Raw genomic sequence first — 16,345 nt, forward strand, 5'->3', positions numbered from 1 at the left:
ACTTACAAAATTATAATAAAATGACATTTTCAAAGTTTCAAAAATAAAAACAAAAGCACCTACTTCAGGTAGACTGCATACAGTTAATCTTTATTTCCAAAAATAACAAGTATGCAAACAACTTCAAAAAACATCAACTTAACAGTAGAAACATGCTGTACATGTAAAAACTGAACACAAGAAATCTGCTGTAAAACATGAACACAAGACTAGCTAGACAGAAATCAAAGCTGTCACTGCAAGTTACAAGGGCCCTGGGGTATCATCTTGATCCCAAAGAGTGTTCTTGACCTTCAAAGTTGTGGAAAACAAATAAGATTTTTTGTTCCATTGAGGAACATAAATTCCCCCATACTTAATTGATAAATTAATTTTCATTACAATCAATAATATACTAAAAGTTATGCGTTTATCACGCATAACTATCACAATATAAAGTAGTTATGCTCTGCAAAAAACCATCACAAAAGGGAAACAACCATGTAAATCCTATGATAATGAGAGAGTTGTGGTTCCTGTACTCTGCAGTTTTGCACTTTTCTACTTGCCCTCTACTAGTATATGAAGTTTCATTTGAATCCATTCAATACTTGCAAAGTTAGGTTCAACAGGAAAAGCCCAACAGAATGAATGCATAAAAACAAACTAATTTTAAATAATGTGTTATTGTTTTTTTTATCTAGCCTGAAAGCTTTATTTAAGACTGATGCATTTATGTTCAATGCAAATTTTTTTTACAATTACACAAGTATAATTATGTTAATGTATATCATAACATTTATGTTTTACCAAGCAATGAAATACACAGAATTATATAATATGTTAAAATATAATATTATACAACTGTAATATGCTAGAATATAATACTATCTACTTCATTATTACAATCATCTTCAATCCAACATTCTTGATTTAATACATAGAGCTATATAATATGAGTTCAAACGAATGCTACTTTATTAATCATGAACATATACATACTGAAAGTACTTGACAATAATCATTTCAAATGCGGAAAATAAGTTTTTATTTTCAGCACATTTTGAAACTTTTTGTCTTGAACGCAGTTTGTAAAAACGAACATATAATGCCGGTATTTTTCAAATGCATAAAAAAATATTTGCCCAAAAATGCCTATACACACAATTTGGCTCAAAACAGAGGGCCTGCGTCCCATTATCACCTAACAGTTAGGATCTTAAAATTACAATATTAATAACAACACATGAGAAGAAATCAATAATAATATACCAAAAAGCAAAGCAGTTGAATTGATCTCCCCGCCCACCAAATTTTGTTAATGGATGTGTGCACATTTCTTGATATATGGTATAATCCTAAAAAAATAATTAAGGGTAGGGTATTCTGTATATGTATTGCATTAATTCTCCTCATTGATATATATACACACATGAAATTTCATTTTGAAATCTTGTGGCTTATCTGAGATATAGCCCTGAAAAGTTACATCATACAACAAGACCATTGCCAAGCAATATATGTCCCCTACCGGCTCCACCATTGTCAGAAATTCCACCATTGTCATTTTTTTTATTCATATCTGTTGCCATAGCAACCAGAATTTTTGACGTAGGAACAAAATGAAATGATGTGCATAATGTCCATATTGCCATCTATCCATGTTTCAAGTTTCATGAAAAAATATGAAGAACTTATAGTTATCGCAGGATCCAGAAAACCACAATTTCAGCAGTATTTCTAGTCTTTTTGTTGCCATAGCAACCAGAATTCTTGACGTAGGAACAAAATGAAATGACGTGAATAATCTCCATATTGCCATCTATCCATGTTTAAAGTTACATGAAAATATATTAAGAACTTTTAAAGTTATCACAGGATCCAGAAAAGTGTGACTGACTGCCAGACTGACAGACAGACAGAGCTCAAACCATAAGTCCCCTACGGTGAAACCAGTAGGGAACAAAAACAACAAATGGCAATATTTCTTATTAAAGAAAGTGTAAGGTTATGATTCTTGTGCATGGAAGTTCTTCCCATTGATTTTTACAGTTTCATGTTAAAATCCTGTATTATATCTGGGTAATAGCCCTGAAAAGTTACATCATATAAAAACAACAAAGGGCAATAACTCCTATATAAAAAAGTGAAGGGTTATGGTTCTGACGCATGGCACTTCTCCTCATTGGTATCAATACACCCATGAAGTTTCAAGTTGAAGTCTTGTATAGTATTTGATATATAGCCCTGAAAAGTTACATCATACAAAAAATAAAGTGCAATAACTATTATTTAAGAGAGTGGAGGGTTATGGTTCTTGTGCATGGCACTTTTCCTAATTGATATTATACTAGTAACCATGAAGTTTAACATTGATATCTTATACAGTTTCTGAGTTATAGCCCTGAAAAGTTTTGTGACAGACGGTCTAACGGACCGACAACGCCAATTCTGTATTTCTTCGCCTTCGGTTTGGGATAATAAACTAGCTGCCAAAAAAAACAACAACCATAAACATGCATATAAATGACTTGTCTCATGTGGTCCACAGTAATATACTAATCACAAATATTTCTATTTTCATCACACATAATTTCTTGTTCAATGATGCAAACAAATATCACACTTTATTTATTAAATAGTATCACTAAAGATACACTCAGACTCTAGACAAAAGTCATAATATCATGCAATACCATGCATGGTCAACATAGAATTGCAATGTAGCATGAGCACATTCATATTATATTCTGTAATGAGTCAAAGTTTTCTGACACTACAATTATTTTTTACAATTTGAAAATGAAGATACAGAATATATTCAACAAGAGCTGTCACCATAGGATGACACATGCCTTATATAAACGCTTGGTAGATGTTATGAGATTTTTTCGAAACCTAAACGCAGATTTGGAAACCTAAGTGCATACCCTAAGTTCAAGGTCAAGGTCACAGGGGTCAAAATTTGTGTGCGTATGGAAAGGCCTTGTCCATATACACATGCATGCCAAATATGAAATTGCTATCTGAAGCGACATAGAAGTTATGAGTATTTTTCTAAATCAAAGCAAAGTGTGACGGACAGTCAGATCACTATATGCCCTCCTTCGGGGGCATAAAAATGTCTTAGAATATCAAAATAAACCAGAAAGCCACAGAAACTAGAAGCGCACACCATGCTAAATCCTTGAAATGCACTAAGTGACCCTGTGACCTAGTTTTTGACCCTACATGACCCATATTCAAACTTGACCTAGATATTGTCTTCATACAACTTCTGACCAAGTTTGGTAAAGATCAGATGAAAACTACTTCAATTAGAGAGCGGACACCATGCTAAATCCTTGAAATGCACAAAGTGACCCTGTGACCTAGTTTTTGACCCGGCATGACCCATATTCGAACTTGACCTAGCTAGATATTGTCTAGATACAACTTCTGACCAAGTTTGGTAAAGATCGGATGAAAACTATTTGAATAAGAGAGCGGACACGAAAAGTGTGACAGACTGACAGACAGACTGACGGACAGTGCGAAAACTATATACCCCCTTTTCTTTGAAAGGGGGCATAAAAATGAACAGTGACCCTGACAATATACATAATAATCGCCCCTTTTGTGCAAAAAGGTACCATGTGGCAGCAATAGGGCATTATAGCCTTGAAGTTGGGATATTATCGGTTTAACGTCACTTGCCGGATATTATTTTGATAAATGATAGTTTGTGCATTTTATTTTTAAATTGTTTCCAATTTTGATTTTTTTACACAGAAGTTAATCTAAGGAATAAATTTGACTGCTGAGTACAAAGGTACGCATTTTATATTCTGTATCATGAACATTTAATTATGATATTCAACTAAAATAAATTTTGGAGTCAATTTGTCATTACTTAATATTTGAGCATGAAAATATTGGCTTAAACAGCTTAAAGGGGCCTTTTCACGTTTTGGTAAATAGACCAAATATAAAAAAGTTGTTTCAGATTCGCAAATTTCTATTTAGATATGAAGTGTGATTTTGACCTAGAAGGTAGGATGACATGTTTTACACACAACACATTTCCTTACAATGATTTACATTTATGCCATGTTATTTATAAATTCATTCATATAAGTTAAAGTTATAGCTAATACGTGAGTTTTCAAGCTTTCTAATGGCCAAATGTGACCTTCGATTTTTATGTTTGATCATGACCTTTAAGGTCGGTAGATGTGTGTTACATGCAACATGTTGTCTTATGAAGACTAACATAAAATGCCGAATCATTTTTCAAATCCATCAATGTCTGGCAAAGTAATGGCTGTGAAAGGAAGTTTTGGACTGACATCAGCACAGCAGGACAGACGCATAGACGGGCAGTGAGACTGCTACATGACACCTCCATGTTTTATCCTTTTTGACAGGTGACTAGTTTTTGATAAACTTACTCCTTCCAGCACATATACACAGATTTTTTATTTATACAATCTAAACGCTTCAATATCATGTTCACTGAGCTTGCTACAATATCATGTTGACTGAGCTATCTCAAACTCTCACTGAACATTTTAAGTTCAAACAAACTCTCCTCTATCAGCCTGGTATCTTCAGGCTGGGAAATTCTCAACAGATGCCTCCGAAATCGCTCAACATACATGTCCAAGTGCGTCACATCAAAGTGATCCATGTCACATGTTTCCTGCATTTGTGAACCACTTGTAGAAGTCCCGTTCTCAAGCAAAATACTGTCTTCACTAGAAAGGTTTCTCACATCACTCACATATGAAGTCTCACATCTCTGTTGGTCTGTCTGAGGTGGGACAGTATCCTGCATTACATGATTTTTGTTTTTGTCAACGTCTGTCAATTTGTTACCATTAGAGATTTCACTAAGAGATTCACGTCTTTGTTGACACTGTTTGCACTGATTTACTGTCCTATTAGTCCTGCTCAGTTCGTTTGTCAAACAAATCTTGGCAACAATGAGCTCTGTCACAACTTGAATGTATAATAAAGTGCTGCACTTGTCAGCATAAATTCTCCGTCCGTCCACGCATAATGCCTCCTCGTATCTCGTTTCAAAGGGATCTGTTCCTTTGTAAATTGCTTCTGCTGATTCTGATATAGAATACATTAAAAAACATTTCAATGCCATAAAACAAAGTTTACAAATTGCAAATTTAAATTCAATAATTGTGCAAAACCAAGCAAGGTCTGTATGTAAGCCACCGATGCCTACACACACACACAACCTACGTCTTAATTCAACTTATTGAGCGGAAAACATTTTGTTTTTTTTAAACTAACAGTGACATTGACCTCGTTGAAACTTGTTTCAAATGCACTATTAAGCTAGGTCTCCATAAAAACTCAAGCAATTGAGAAGAAATAGTTTATCTTCTTTTAACCCATTCCCCTATAAGAAGCAAAGTAAACAAGAGGGCCAAGATGGCCCTAGTTCACTCACCTGAGAGGAGTCGGTTCATTAAATCTTTACCTAACGTCAAACTTGACCTAGATAGTGTTCAGACAAACACCCTGGTAAAGTTTCATCATTATTGAACCAAAACTCTGGCGTATGGAGTGTTTTTGTTTTTGTAAGATTTGACCTGGTGACCTATATTTTGAGTTGACCCCCCTTACCAAACATCAAACTTTGCTTACAAAAATAAATATTTTGACCAAGATTCGTAAAATCTGAAACAAAATTGTGACCTCTAGAGTGTTTACAAGGATTTTGTATATTATAATGAACATTTGGACAATCTAAGGGCAATAATCATGGCATTAATTATGTGATTTTGCTCATTATCAAACTTGACTGAGATCTTTCAGCAACTTTCATAAAGAATGCTTGAGAAGTGTGAATGCTAGAGTGTTTACAAACCAAATAAGGACGGACTGACGGCGGACAAAGACCAATCCTAAAACCTCACCTGAGCAATCAGGTGAGCTGAAAAGTGTGTTTCACCGATCTGAGCCATTTTCCAACTTGTCCAAGAAATCAATAAAACCAATGTATTGACTAAGTTGCACGATGATTAGGCAAAAAATGTGACTTCTATAGTGTTCGATCACAAGGTTTCTCTCTATTCACATAAGGAAACTGCCATACCCCCCCTGGCGGCCATGGTTTTTGACCAATTGGGACCATTTGTGAACTCATCTGAGATATATATCAAAACAAATCTTTTCACCAAGTTTCATGATGATTGGGCAAAAAATTTCTAGAGTGTTCACAAGCTTTTTTTATTATACAAATATAATAAAATTGCCCCCCCCCCCCCGCCAGCCATGTTATTCATCTGACCGGAACTATTTTTTAACTCAACTCTCATATCAAGGAAATAAATGTTCTGACCAAATTTCATGCAAATTGGGCCAAAAATGTGACTTCTAGAGTGTTCACATGTTTTCACTATATACATTTAGAAAAAAATTGCCCCACCCAGTGGCGGCCATGTTTTTTTACCGATCTGGACCATTTTCGAACTTGTCCGACATTGTTTACATGTTTGTCGGTGAACTGCAATATTTCTCTGTTGTAATTTTACCTTCATGCCATTTACACATAATTATTGTTCCACACCCTGACCAATTAAAGCTAGTGCAGAATTTGAATTATTTTGTGTTTTATTAACACTCATTATCCTTTAAGAATTACGTGCATTTACAGTTTGCTGATTAATAACAATTGTCAATTAGCGTAAATATATTTTGCAAAGGGCATTGTGGTTTCCAAACCTCTGTTGTTAAGGCCTGTTTATACTCAATGTCTTTATTAGGGTGTTTAAGTTTGCAATATTTGTTAAAACAACAGTGACATCATCATCATCATCATCATCATCATCATCATCATCATCATCATCATCATCATCATCATCATAATCATCATCAGCACCATTTCCAAACTGAGTCAATATTAAATGTTCTGGCCAAGTTTGATTGAGATTGGACTGGACTGTAAATGTGACTGTGTTAACAAGGTTTTACAATAGCCATATAAGGAAAACTCCCCTGCCTCCCGGTGTCACTATATTTCAAGCGACCCAATTTATTTTTTAAATCTTTCATCTAGGAACAAATGTTCTGACAAAGTTTCATGAAGATGTGACTATACATGTGATTCTAGTGTTAACAGGTTTCCCAATAGCTATATAAGGAAAACTGCCCTGCCTCCTGGTGGCCCAGTTCTTCAACAAACGGTAACAATTGGGCTGAGATTTTTTTTAAAGGCGGCCTTAAAAAATTGTTCATTGGAGAGGTCTGGTTTGCCTAAAACTGACCTTAACTCCTGCTAACAACATGCCTCTAAAAAGTTTCATTAGGATTCACTTAATAACTGTCAGCGAAAACAGAAACTCAAAAGGAGGCAATTGTTAATAAAGTAATCATAAATGTCACCATATCAAGCAATGCAATAAAACACAAGATACATTAAAAACAAAATGTTTCTGCAAATGTGCTTTAAATAATTACCATATATATTCTCATTTAGAAAGAAATTGCAAACATTTTCAATCCTTGTATTAGAAAAACAAATTTTAAGAAGTTTGAGATGTTACAGTAGTTACTTTAGTGTAATTACACAATCTTCTTGAAAATACAAATGTCAATGATTTGAAATGTTAAGTTTGTTGTTTTTCAACTGCAATCAGATATATCATTTACTAGTTCAAATGCAGACAATATACATTTTAATGTCGTAAGATCATCAGTGTCAGAATACATGGAAGTGAAACAGATGTGAAACTTTAAAATCATTTATATTCGTTTGCATGACATTTTGAGTGTTTTTTTTACTTTCCTGGACACGTAAGTTAATGGATTCCTAACTCAGGAAAAAAAGAGGAATTTGCATCGGTCATTTTAAGATAAGTTTGTGTAAAAAACCATGGATTGGTTAACCCACAAAATCAACGAAAATGTATGTCTTATGAATAATAATTACTATACACTACATCCAGAAACAAGATACATGACTGCCTACTTTCTGGCCTGATAGAAACTCTGTTAGTCTCATCTCCCTGATACGTCTCCAACAGCGATACAACTTCGTAAGACTGGTTACTTTGAGCAATCTGTAAAGGCGTCTGCTTCCAGATGTTCAGTGCCCTGAGCAGCTTGGTTCCTCCGTGTTGCAGTAGCAGACGGCAAGCCTCCACCTTGTTCTTTCTCGCCGCATCGTGTAGCGGAGTGATGCCTTCATCATTTACCGCTAACAGGTCGACCTTTTGTAACGCTGTTGTAACAAAACATATTGAACAATGTTTTGTTCTTATATTTGTTTTCTTATTCAACTGATGCATAACAATATGAGCATCATTCTGGGATAACTGGGCTTAATGCATGTGTGGAAAGTGTTGTCCCAGATTAGCTGTGCATTCCCTACAGGCTTAATGCATGTGTGGAAAGTGTTGTCCCAGATTAGCTGTGCATTCCCTACAGGCTTAATGCATGTGTGGAAAGTGTTGTCCCAGATTAGATGTGCATTCCCTACAGGCTTAATGCATGTGTGGATAGTGTTGTCCCAGATTAGCTGTGCATTCCCTACAGGCTTAATGCATGTGTGGAAAGTGTTGTCCCAGATTAGATGTGCATTCCCTACAGGCTTAATGCATGTGTGGAAAGTGTTGTCCCAGATTAGATGTGCATTCCCTACAGGCTTAATGCATGTGTGGAAAGTGTTGTCCCAGATTAGATGTGCATTCCCTACAGGCTTAATGCATGTGTGGAAAGTGTAGTCCCAGATTAGCTGTGCATTCCCTACAGGCTTAATGCATGTGTGGAAAGTGTTGTCCCAGATTAGCTGTGCATTCCCTACAGGCTTAATGCATGTGTGGAAAGTGTTGTCCCAGATTAGATGTGCATTCCCTACAGGCTTAATGCATGTGTGGAAAGTGTTGTCACAGATTAGCTGTGCATTCCCTACAGGCTTAATGCATGTGTGGAAAGTGTTGTCCCAGATTAGCTGTGCATTCCCTACAGGCTTAATGCATGTGTGGAAAGTGTTGTCCCAGATTAGCTGTGCATTCCCTACAGGCTTAATGCATGTGTGGAAAGTGTTGTCCCAGATTAGCTGTGCATTCCCTACAGGCTTAATGCATGTGTGGATAGTGTTGTCCCAGATTAGCTGTGCATTCCCTACAGGCTTAATGCATGTGTGGATAGTGTTGTCCCAGATTAGCTGTGCATTCCCTACAGGCTTAATGCATGTGTGGAAAGTGTTGTCCCAGATTAGCTGTGCATTTCCTACAGGCTTAATGCATGTGTGGATAGTGTTGTCCCAGATTAGCTGTGCATTCCCTACAGGCTTAATGCATGTGTGGATAGTGTTGTCCCAGATTAGCTGTGCATTCCCTACAGGCTTAATGCATGTGTGGAAAGTGTTGTCCCAGATTAGCTGTGCATTCTCTACAGGCTTAATGCATGTGTGGATAGTGTTGTCCCAGATTAGCTGTGCATTCCCTACAGGCTTAATGCATGTGTGGATAGTGTTGTCCCAGATTAGCTGTGCATTCCCTACAGGCTTAATGCATGTGCAGAAAGTGTTGTTATAGATTAGCTGTGCATTCCCTACAGGCTTATCTAGGACCACACTTGTGGCCTATACTGGATTTTGGTTTAGAAAAAATTAAACACCACATTCCATTTAAGCAGAAAGTGCCGTCCCTGATGAGTTAGTGCAGACTTCACAAGCTCATTTAAGACCACACTTGATGCACATGCATTAAGCCATTTTCCCATAGAGCGGCTCATATTTACCGTTTTGATACAGAGCAGAGGTCCAGATAAGGCGCAAGCACAGTTTGTACAAGTACTTGGGCCATAGGCATGGAAAAAAAACCCTTAAGGTTTACATTTACGCACAAGTTTTTGGATGATGGCATAAAGAAGTGACTATTAAACAATTGAAAATGTCTTTGTAGGACATGAATGCTCCAAAATTCTTGTTTTGTCTCAAAACTCTGCTAACAGCAATATTTTTCGTGATATGCAAAACACAATGTAAACTAGAACAGTCATTGACGATGACAAAATCCTTGCAATGGCCCATTTCAAGCAAGTGCAAAAGTTGAGTAACACATTTTTGTTTCTTTTTTTAATAAAACAAACTTGGTAGAAGACCAAGATGTTACATTGCAAATGCCAGATCTCTCGGTCATCGGTTTTCTAAGAGATTTTAAAGATTTCACATATACATATACGGAGAACAAGTTAACCCCAGGGCAAAAACAATTTTGAAAACTGTAGCTTCATTTTAACAAACTTTGTAAAGGAAACCATACAATGCTTCACACCAGATATTAAAACCTGACCCTTTCAGTATGATAAAATATTTTGTAAGCATTTTGTAAATAAATTGATATAAATCATGTGACCCCCGTGCGTAGCCAATTTCGACCCAAGGGGCATGATAAGAACAAACTTCATTGAGGACCTTTAGAAAATGTTACACAGCAAATATTAAACCTGAATGCAATTAATGCTACTTCATGGTGACAATAATCTTAATTTTCATTCTTGTCGATAACATTTATATAAGGGAAACAAGGTAGCTTAAGGGCATGGTTAGTTCTTACAAACTTGGTAAGAGATTGGCGTGGCATAGTGGATATGGTGTCCGCTTAGCATCGGGAGGTCATGTGTTTGATTCCCAATGTGGGAGTGTTCTTTATATCTAACCCAAAGACACCAAGTACTGGTTCTACCTAGGAAATGGACTAGAGAGTGTTTCAAATAAGGCTTATGCTTTCAATGCAATTAAGCTTAAATAAAAAGGTTAAAACTAAACAAGAAATGTGTTTGTCAGAAACACTATGTCCCCTTCTGCGCCGCTTTGATTTAATTTTTTTGACCTTTGACCTTGAAGGATGACTTTGACCTTTCACCACTCAAAATGTGCAGCTCTATGAGATACATATGCATGCCAAATATTAAGTTGCTATCTTCAATATTGCAAAAGTTATTGCAAATGTTAAAGTTGGCGCAAACCAACAGACCAACCAACCAACAGACAGGGCAAAAACAATATGTCCCCCACTATAGTGGGTGGGGGACATCAAAATTAATCAAACAATCTTGGTAGAGGAGCACAATACAATGATTCAACCCAAATATAACAACTCTTGGTATTGTTGTTTTGGAGAAGATTTTAAAGTTATTTTGCTATATTATTCTCTATAAATCTTGTCAGCCTTTGGACAAAGTCAGTTTTGACCCAAGGGGCATGATTTGTACAAACTTAGTGGAGGACCACTAAATGATGTTACATTACATTAAATGCCGGACCCTTGTAATTTAGGAGACAATTTTTGTTTTCAGTTTTAAATGTACAATGGACTGGAAGGAATTTAAAAACTCTGAAAATTACACACAAGGATCATTCCTGTTCAGTTTTGTTAAAGTCTGTCATGTGGTTATGGACCTGGAGTCAGTAAACTCACGTACCTTATGCACTAACATACAACAGATATCATAGTATCTTTAAAGCTCCCCAGGAGCAAAATGTGCTCAGGTAAGCTAATGAAAATTCTGACAAAGTTTCATTAAGATTGGAAAAGTTGCAACTGCACTGGTACCGAGATAAAAGTTGAAGCAGCACGTTACAGGTTACAAAATGCCGGACATAAGTAACCAAAACGGCACTTAGAGCTTTAGACCAGATTTCTCAAAACATTCTTGGCCAGTTAAGCTGTTCATTATAGGATCCAGTTATTTATGAGACTTTATTTTTAACACTTTAATATATGCTTTAATTGTAAACAAATTTGTTCGCAAGAATAATTCGAAAATGTTTGATAACAACATTGCTTTAAAAATTAATCCTATTTGGGTTTAAAGTAAACAGACTGTTACCTAAACTAGCCGTATAAATACTGAGCAATCTAGCACAGGTGAGCTCAAAAATGTTACAAGAGGGGGCTGAGATACCATTGGTTCCATGCCCTCCAGTGGCCGCTGATTTCACTGGAACATACTTCAGTAGCTCCCTGATGCAATCTACATGTCCATGGAAAGCTGCCTCATGAAGTGCTGTCCAGCCTGCATGGTCAGTGGCATTTACGTCAACACCTTGAAATTGCACAAAGCAGTGAGATTATCAGAGCCTTGCCCTGGGAAAAATGGGGTTATAGCATGTATGTACAGTGTTATCCCAGATTAGCCTGTGCAGTCCACACAGGCTAATCAGACACAATACTCTCTGCCTAAACTAGATTTTTTCTAAGAAGAGACTTTAAACAAAAAGTTCCATGAAAGCGAAAAATATTGTCTCTGATTAGCCTGTACATAATGCACAGGCTAATCTGAGAGAACACTTTTCACACATGCATGAAGCCCACTTTCCTCAGAGCTATGCTCATTTATACCTTTGCATGTTGTTTTTTAAAATATATTCTTTGGCCTTTTGAACAGTATTTGTGTCATATAACAGTGGCAAATTACCCAGCATACACTTTATTTCGCTAATCCTATCTGATGACTTAAGTAATACAGTGAGCACTCAAACCCTCAGCTAACTGTGCCATTCAACGAGAAAGACAACAGTGGAAGGAATTAGACAATAGTGGAAGGAATTAGATAATAGTGGAAATAATTAGACAAGAATATTTCTTATTGAGCAGCTTGTGTATGACACATTTTATATTATTTGTATCATGTATGTGTGTATGTCTAAACATCAGATTCACATGGGCGCACTAATACACCACAACAACATTTTGTTACTCAATGACATAAAAACTAGAATTTAATATTTACCTACCTGGTGTTGCAAGGAGCTCCCTTACTTTCTCTATGTCATTTCGTATGCAGGCCCTCATTAATTTACTTTCTCCTTTGCTATTTTTTGCCATTTGCCGCTTGTTGGGAATCTTGTCAGCAATACTGCTACAATTTAAATGACACTTGCTCTGGGAAAAAGGGGCATAATGCATATGCCTAAAGTGTTGTCTCAGATAAGCCTGTGCAGTTTGCACGAGCTAATCAGGGACCACACTTTCCGCCATGACTGGATTTTTAAAAAGAAGAGACTTTCCTTAATCGAACATTCCATAACAGCGGGAAGTGTTGTCCCTTGTTAGACTGTGCAACCTGTAAAGGCTAATCTAGGCCAACACTTTAGGCACATGAATTAAGCCCTGTTTTCACAGAGTGCGGTTCAAAGGCTTTTTTGTTTCACATCCAGACAAACAGACAGGTAGAATAATGTCAGATTTTTGCAGTGCCAGTGCCCATATTTAAATTTTGACAAAACTGAAGGAAATGCTTACCTATAAAGCCAATGTTATTGCTTTACTTTTGTAAGTTACATGTTAAACTGTAAAATCAATTTAATTTATGGACAAACAATTTTGTGGTTAAAAAATGACTTTGTGTAGATAAAGTAACTTCATTGATTTATGATTTATGAAAAAAAAAGAGAAAAAATTGAGTCTGTAATTAACCTATGAGTTTTTGTTAAATTAATGGATCAGTCAACCCACGATTTACAATATTTGTTCTCAACTTTTAAGAATGTTGATTAACAATCTAATGACAACTAGTGTAAAATACAAATGATCTTTAATATTCACTGACAACACTTTCTGCCTAAACTGGATATTCCCTAAAAAGGTACTTCCTACCTGTGTGAAATACCCTGTGTGGTACACTCAGGCTAATCAGAGATGACAAAGTGTCGTGACAGAGTGTCGTCTCTATGACAGAGTGTCGTCTCTATGACAGAGTGTCGTCTATGACAGAGTGTCGTCTATGACAGAGTGTCGTCTATGACAGAGTGTCATCTATGACAGAGTGTCGTCTATGACAAAGTGTCGTCTCTATGACAGAGTGTTGTCTCTATGACAGAGTGTCGTCTATGACAGAGTGTCATCTATGACAGAGTGTCGTCTATGACAGAGTGTCGTCTATGACAGAGTGTCGTCTATGACAGAGTGTCGTCTATGACAGAGTGTCGTCTCTATGACAGAGTGTCGTCTATGACAGAGTGTCGTCTATGACAGAGTGTCGTCTCTATGACAGAGTGTCGTCTCTATGACAGAGTGTCGTCTATGACAGAGTGTAGTCTATGACAGAGTGTCTCTATGACAGAGTGTCGTCTATGACAGAGTGTCGTCTATGACAGAGTGTCGTCTATGACAGAGTGTCGTCTATGACAGAGTGTTGTCTCTGATTAGCCTGAGTGTTCTGCACAGGTTTATCTCGAGGACACTTTATGCACATGCATTAAGACCATTTTATCCTGCACAAGGCTCCATTTGTATTACATGTATAACCAGATATAGAGCTACTACCTTGACTGACTTGTGCTTGCCTTGGGTTGTACTGCATTGCCTACATCCTGTATCATGTTGGGTAGGAGATAAATGTAATGGGTCACCTGGAAAATAAAGTCCACATTTGAGCAACGTTCTGGAAAAACAGGACTTAAAGCAAGTGCAAAGTGTCATCCAAGACTTATCAGGGCAACATTTTCTGCATGTATGGCATTTTTGGTACATAGGAAGTCTCCAAAACATAAATCCAGTTTAGGCAGAAAGTTTGGTCCCTGATTAGCATGTGTGGACTTGCTGGCTTATCTGGGATGACACTTTACAAACATGCATTAAGCCCTGTTTTCCCAGAGTATAGCTAATATTACACATTGAATCTTTTTTTACAAGAACACCATATGGTCTGGGACTGTTATGGCTAAAAATGGCTTAACTTTCATCAACAGAACACAGGGAGGAATCCATTCAAATCTATATTGATAAATATTTTTACTCTAATATGAATAACACAGTGTCATATATTATCTCTATGTACCCCTTTAAAGGAGATTCATATTCTGTTATTGTTTTATTTTACCCATGAATTATTAGAACATTCAAAATTGTGTATGAATACTGAAAAGCAAATCCTGCTGAAAGAGATTATGAAAACCAGGTTTATGTTCGCATGAAATATAACATCAAAATTATAATTACATGAATTTAACTAATAATCAATAATAGTTTAAACTAATAATCAATAATAGTTTAATACAACAAATAAAAAAATTTGACTAACAATTACTGAAAGGTCAAATTTCTTCTCCGGTCTGTCTGCCACCAGATAGTCGTTGTACAAAGTGTGACTGTCCAGGACTTGTTTACAGAAGCACACTTGTAACCATGGAAACAGTAATCGTGAGCTCACAAACAGAAATGTATCAGTATTGCATCTCCCTGAAACGGAATACTTATATGAGCCTCGTTTTGATAAAGCTGAGGTAAATGCATGTGCGTAAAGTGTCGTCCCAGAGCAGACAGCGCAGGCTATATGGGAAGACTCTTTCCGCCTTAACTGGATATTTGATTATAAGAGACTTCCTTTAGATGAAAAATATGCATACAAGCCGTTAGGGTCTTCCCTTATTAGCCTGTGTTGACAGCACAAGCTTATCTGGGACAACACATAAGGCTTTTGCAATGAGCCCAGTTTTCCCAGAACAAGACTCAACTTAAGACTTGCACGTGATAAACCAGAGAAGTCTCATGAAAGCGTTCTACACTCTTGTGTGATAAACCAGAGAAGTCTCATGAAAGCGTTCTACACTCTTGTGTGATAAACCAGAGAAGTCTCATGAAAGCATTCTACACTCTTGTGTGATAAACCACAGAAGTCTCATGAAAGCGTTCTCCACTCTTGTGTGATAAACCAGAGAAGTCTCATGAAAGCGTTCTACACTCTTGTGTGATAAACCACAGAAGTCTCATGAAAGCGTTCTACACTCTTGTGTGATAAACCAGAGAAGTCTCATGAAAGCGTTCTACACTCTTGTGTGATAAACCAGAGAAGTCTCATGAAAGCATTCTACACTCTTGTGTGATAAACCACAGAAGTCTCATGAAAGCGTTCTACACTCTTGTGTGATAAACCAGAGAAGTCTCATGAAAGCGTTCTACACTCTTGTGTGATAAACCAGAGAAGTCTCATGAAAGCATTCTACACTCTTGTGTGATAAACCAGAGAAGTCTCATGAAAGCATTCTACACTCTTGTGTGATAAACCAGAGAAGTCTCATGAAAGCGTTCTCCACTCTTGTGTGATAAACCAGAGAAGTCTCATGAAAGCGTTCTACACTCTTGTGTGATAAACCAGAGAAGTCTCATGAAAGCGTTCTCCACTCTTGTGTGATAAACCAGAGAAGTCTCATGAAAGCGTTCTACACTCTTGTGTGATAAACCAGAGAAGTCTCATGAAGGCATTCTACACTCTTGTGTGATAAACCAGAGAAGTCTCATGAAGGCGTTCTACACTCTTGTGTGATAAACCAGAGAAGTCTCATGAAAGCGTTCTACACTCTTGTGTGATAAACCAGAGAAGTCTCATGAAAGCGTTCTACACTCTTGTGTGA

The 16,345-nt window shown here is 36.7% G+C and overlaps 1 protein-coding gene across 1 annotated transcript in view; it reads right to left on the reverse strand.

Annotated features, from left to right (window-relative positions):
• Nucleotides 1-78: 78 nt before the first annotated feature.
• LOC127872235 (uncharacterized) overlaps nt 79-16,345 on the reverse strand; it is a 64,898-nt gene continuing 48,631 nt past the window's right edge. Inside the window, exons 15-20 of the mRNA XM_052415566.1 lie at nt 15,016-15,173; nt 14,259-14,344; nt 12,728-12,852; nt 11,896-12,036; nt 7,952-8,203; nt 79-5,079 (exon numbers count right to left, since the gene is read on the reverse strand). Of these exons, the coding sequence (XP_052271526.1) occupies nt 4,505-5,079; nt 7,952-8,203; nt 11,896-12,036; nt 12,728-12,852; nt 14,259-14,344; nt 15,016-15,173 (1,337 nt within the window). The 3' untranslated portion in view covers nt 79-4,504. The remainder of the gene's footprint in view (nt 5,080-7,951; nt 8,204-11,895; nt 12,037-12,727; nt 12,853-14,258; nt 14,345-15,015; nt 15,174-16,345) is intronic.

The sequence above is a fragment of the Dreissena polymorpha genome, chromosome 3 (assembly GCF_020536995.1).
Source record: "Dreissena polymorpha isolate Duluth1 chromosome 3, UMN_Dpol_1.0, whole genome shotgun sequence".
NCBI lineage: Eukaryota > Metazoa > Mollusca > Bivalvia > Myida > Dreissenidae > Dreissena > Dreissena polymorpha.